Source organism: Thamnophis elegans, chromosome 3, assembly GCF_009769535.1.
Source record: "Thamnophis elegans isolate rThaEle1 chromosome 3, rThaEle1.pri, whole genome shotgun sequence".
NCBI lineage: Eukaryota > Metazoa > Chordata > Lepidosauria > Squamata > Colubridae > Thamnophis > Thamnophis elegans.
The window spans coordinates 118,116,020-118,121,558 of NC_045543.1; the positions used below are offsets into that span (position 1 = coordinate 118,116,020).

Consider the following 5,539-nt stretch of genomic DNA (forward strand, 5'->3'; position numbering starts at 1 on the left):
TAATTACCATGACTATAATAACGGCAGTTGCTAAAAAGGTAAAATAAAGTTGGTCATGTGCTGACCTGCTTTACAGCCGTCACAATTTATGACCATAATAGGCAGGCTTCATTAATGTCATGTCAAGGACTACCTATACACCCTTAGGTTAACATTAAGTTAGAAAGAATTTTCAAATGCTTATGTATTTTTCTCTTAGGGTAAACAGTAACTTCTTTTTGAATAATATTATTTCATTCATCTTTGATTAGTACATGATAGTAACTGTCTTTATTTGATCTTTGTTTTAAAAAATACATATTTTTACAGGGGACAGCAATTTGCCCAGCAGATCCAGCAGCAAAATCCAGAGCTCATAGAGCAACTGCGAAATCATGTTCGAAGCAGATCCTTCAGTGGTAGCACTGAAGAGCATTCTTGATTCAAGAAACATCAGTTAAAATATCGTTCCACTAATTCCAAAAGGCATATTGTAGCTTGTAGCAAATATCACCATTGTAATTCTTCTCAGACATGAGATAGAAAATTATTTGTGTGTATTCCTTATTGTCTGTTGGAAACAGATCATTGCACACAGATTTGAACATATCATGTATGTTTAGTGATGCCTTTGTACATGGATTATAATTAGAACTGTTGACTTATTACAATCTCTGTGTCCGGGGAGCATCTTTATATTAATAAGCAACAGCATGTGGATTTTTCATTCACTTTTGAGAGAATGGATTTTGCAGCATACTGTGCACTGAAAAACAGCTGGTGCATGTCAGAGGAGTAGAAGATGGGCTATCACTCCTGTATAAAGGTTATGTATAAATTATATTCGATAAGGTTGTTTTTGCCCTCCAATACAAGGCTGTGGGGTACATATACAATTATGCATGTCTAATTGGCAATAAACATAAAAGGGTTCACTTCTGACAAAGTATGGTTGATTATTGGAATTGTTGGAAGAAAAGACAACCTGTTTGAATTGCTTTAGGATCAGATACTATGGCAGGAGAAAGAAAAGCTATGAATATGGATAGGTGTGGTTATAGAAAGTGGACCAGAGATATTAAGCTGCATTTATAATGTACGAGGGCAGACAAATCAGTTTGTAGAGTGATTGCTATTGATTAACTGCTAAGTTTGAAAAGAAGATATAGCGAAATGCTTGCTCTTCTGTATTGTTTTACAAAAAGGATTAACATCCAAATCTTCTATACTATAGGGATGGGAGAAGAGGATTGTGAATTCCATCTTTAGGAGATATAATTAAGCTTGTGTTCAATGATTAGTAGAAGGATGAAGTTAGAATGGATGTCCAGAAATGTTACATAAAGGAATGTTAAAAGAGAAAGCTCCAGAGAATATAGAATGGGGAGAATCTGCATATGGAAACTCTAAAGACCTTTCTTATGAAATGATACCATGTTCTATATTAATATAATTTTATATGCACGGTATCAACTGTATTTGTCATCTATCTGCTTGCATAGTCCTGGATGGTTGATTGTACATTACAAATCCATTTTAAGAATTTGAGATGGCATACTTAGATACATTATTTAAAACATTGACTACTATATAAAAAACTGTGTTCATCACAGTTTTATTCCTCTATTATGAATCTGATTTCACCACCACCACTCCGCTTTTATTTTTTCTTGTTTCTTTTCTCCCTCTTCCCATTTAAAAAAAATGTGGAACAGAATTACTTAAATCATTTCTACAGGAATAGAGCACTTCATTCAGGAGAAAGCTTTCAGTGTCACAGTATAGTGTTATATTTAGAAAACTTTTCAGGGGAGGATATTGTGGAATATTGAGTGGGTGGAAGAACATTGACAACCTTCTGCTCCAAACAACAGTTTGTTAAACATTTATTCTGAATATATGTGGAGCCCCTGAACTACTCTGATTTTCCTCCCACCTGTGTTTAACAAATTCTGTTGGCACTAGAACAGATTAAACTAACTGCATTAAGTATATACTCTAAAAGTGGGAGGAACTGCTAACAAATATTAATTTAGAATACATTTGTAGTCCAGGTGTTAATAATTAACTCTAAAAACTGTTCTAAATTATACTATGTGTAATGTTCTGAAATAATTTGGTAAATTTACTCCAATGCTAACTTAAAAATTGCTACTATAGTGCTTACTGTTGCTAGTTTTAATTATAAAATGAAGATTCCATGTTTTTCTTAGCAACCCTACTCCTTCTATAAGCATGTGTTAAAATGTCCTGTATATCCCAATTCATTGCATTTCAAATTCAAAAAGTTAGGTGCGCAGTACAGCACTAGCACTTTCATATTCACAGTGGAGTATTTGCCAAATGAATACATATTTCAGAAAGTACCATTTAAATAATTATTCACATTCCTCTCTAGTTACTTATCTCAATTTTTCAAGGACGAATAATGGATCAGTCCTGTGTTATTTGGAATAAGTTTAATAAAACAAATATGCCGTTTTCATACAGTATTGTCTGTGGTGTTTTCTTTTCATTCTTTATTTCAGGAAAAAGTCAATTCTCATGTCTCAAGCTATTTTAAACCAGGGATATTTGTAGAGGTAACTGTATTTCTAAAGTTTGTACACTTATAGTTACATATTCTATTTAGAAATTTAGCCATTGCTATTAAGTGACAGACTTACTAAGTTTAATATAACTTGTTTCCTAAATAAAGATTGCCATTCTAAGTAAAAAAAATCCTATTTCATGTTAAACTTTCATAAATGTCAACAAATGTGGCAAATACCAAATATCAGTATTAGTAATATGATATAATTCAATTTTCTTGTTATTCCCAGCTCTTTATGCCCTTTATTTGGTCTAAAAATCTGAATATTTAATTATCAATCCCCTCTTTTTAGTGAATCAGTAGATGTAGTCAAAGAGATGTGTTAAGGTAATGATTTAATAGCTGAACAGTTGCTGTAATACTGAAATGATGCAACGAGAATGAGTCAGCAGGGCTATTCAACTGTTATCACTTTAAGAGGGCTTTATAAGAGAAGTCCTGTGAGGGCATCTCTCTCTCTCTCTTTGTGCTTCCGTGCTGTATTTGATGATTAATTGCCTGACTTTGCCTAGTACATGTATGTATATATTCCTTGTAGATAAACCACTATTTGAAAGACAAACCTCTGTTTACTGTATTTTGCTCCTGGGTTGTCTCAAAATAGTCACACTGTGTGCACTCTGACATGTTATGGACCCAGTCCAGAGAGAAGGCCATAGTGACTAGAGAAACCAGAGAAGAGAAATCCAGTGAGAGTTTGCTCCAGAGCCAGAGGCTGTGCATCGTGGTTTGTTAGTGGTTAGTGCTTGTAACGGAAACAGGGAACATGGCTTCTATCAGCATAATGGGAGAAGGTTTCGTTGTGTCTTGGCTAAATGAGGCAAACTATCTCTCATGGAGTGTAAAGATGGCGATGTACCTGCGAAGGGAGGACTTGTGGATGATAGTTACTGATCCACCAACAGACCTGGATGATGGGGACCGGAGAAGAAATGAAGGCATTAGCCAGCATAATTCTGGCTTTAGAGAACAATCAGCTGATACATATGAGGAGTCTCCAGTCTGCAAAAGACTGCTGGGAGGCGTTGTTCAGTGTGTATGTTAGACTGTAGGCAATAAAGTGTTGCTGACAAGAAGACTGTATAAAGCACAACTGAAGCCAGGGGAGAGCATGTCCACACATCTGCAGGCTATGAGATATTCCTAGAATTAGAGGAAAGAGGAATGACGTTTACTGAGGCATACAAAGTATGCATGGTGCTCGGTTGGAAGCTTCACGGGAAATTCTTTTAACTAGCTTAGAGTCCGTGCAAGAGAGGGTCTTAACCATGATGTATTTGACTGGCCAATTGCTGGAGGGAGAACAGAAACAGCTGGAGAGGCGACTAGGAAAGGAAGGAGATAATGCTTAGAACAGGCCAACATCTGCAACATCCCAGGATGCCAGCAGAGCAGCTGAGACTTTACAAAGCAACAAAATTCAATCAGTTATCGATCTTTTCTAGTGATTTATTGACAATGTAGGGACAAATGGCGGTTGGAAGGTGTTTCTTGTCTGAGACTTGTATAAATGGATTTGGTTGTGAAATAAATCTTGAGACTGCCAACTTCATCTAGTTTCTTTTAATTAAAAAAAACCAGGAACATGGAGCAAGACTTACCATGCCTAAAGATACTGGAAACATTCATGGACTTATTTGAATTAAACTAGGTAAGGGTTAGAGAATCTCTGGTCCTTCAGTTGTTTTTGTACCATAGTTTCCAGCATCTTTCATCAATAGCTATAGAAGTCGTAGTACCTCAATTATATTTAAGAATCATTTAGATTCTCCCAGTTTCATATACTAAGGATGAAGGTTGTAAGATGAAAAAAAGAATTCAGACAAAATAGCTTGCAAGAAGAATGTCTAATCAGTTTTAAAGGGCAAATAGATTACTATTCATCAAAAAGCCTTCTAGTTCATAGGCAGTAGCTTTATTCACACATACCTCTGAACCATAATATGATGCGTGTCCTTTGAGTTAGAGCTATACATGCACCTACCATATTTTTTGGAGTATAAGACGCACCTTTTCCCCTCAAGGTGAAAATCTGGGTGTGTCTTATACACTGAATACAGCATTTTTTTGCCTCCTGAAACCCCGCCCCCTTTGCAAAAATGGCCGTGCAGAGCCTTTAGGAGGCTTATAGAGTACTCCTGGGGACTGGGGAAGGCAAGAATGAGTGAAAATTGGCTGTTTTTTGCTTGTTTTTGTGCCCCCAGCCCTCAGAAGCACTCTAAGCCTCCTAAAGGTTATGCATCCCTTTTTTGTGACAAAAAACGGGCCATTTTTGGGAGGTCTGCAAAGTGCAAAAACTTTTTTTAAATTTGCCTCTTCAAACTCTTGGTGCGTCTTATACTCCAGTGCGTATTATACTCCAAAAAATACAGTATATTACAATTTATGGTTACATATGAACTGAGAAATTGTGATTTGTTTAGCAAGCCATAGCTATTCTTTTGTTAGAATAAGGTGAAACTATTTGTATGTGCCAGGACATATATATAGTTCCTAAGAAATAACAATAATAACTATCTATTAAATTCAAGCATCCCTTGACTCCCAGAGACATCTGGTTACTGATTGGCAAAGAAAATGCTATATTATATGGATGTTTAATCTGATTCAGAATTTACTTTGTTCAAATGTACATGCTTGTTTCTTTCTCAAATCAAATTTGTTTTTCAAACCATCTGTTTCTCCAACTCTACATTTACATGCATGAAAACTATGTTAAAGCTAGATTTATGCCATATATGTTGTATAATTCTATACAACATGGTTCAAACCATTGATCCTTTAATGTTAAAATATCAGCTATAAATCTGTGTTCCTTCGTTTATAGAATCCTGTTTTTTTTTTCAAATGAAGACTGGGAAAAAGGTTTCTAGTCCAATCCCCATGTAGAGAATTATTTGCCCAAGAATTACAAATCATACTGCAAATATTAGAAAATGATCTGTACAAAAATGTAACACAATTAAA

General features: G+C 35.3%; 1 protein-coding gene across 1 annotated transcript in view; it reads left to right on the top strand.

The window, feature by feature from the left end:
• SGTB (small glutamine rich tetratricopeptide repeat containing beta) overlaps window positions 1-2,583 on the top strand; it is a 31,155-nt gene extending 28,572 nt beyond the window's left edge. Inside the window, exon 11 of the mRNA XM_032214752.1 lies at window positions 310-2,583. Coding sequence (XP_032070643.1) covers window positions 310-421 — 112 coding nt within the window. The 3' untranslated portion in view covers window positions 422-2,583. The remainder of the gene's footprint in view (window positions 1-309) is intronic.
• Window positions 2,584-5,539: the final 2,956 nt, after the last annotated feature.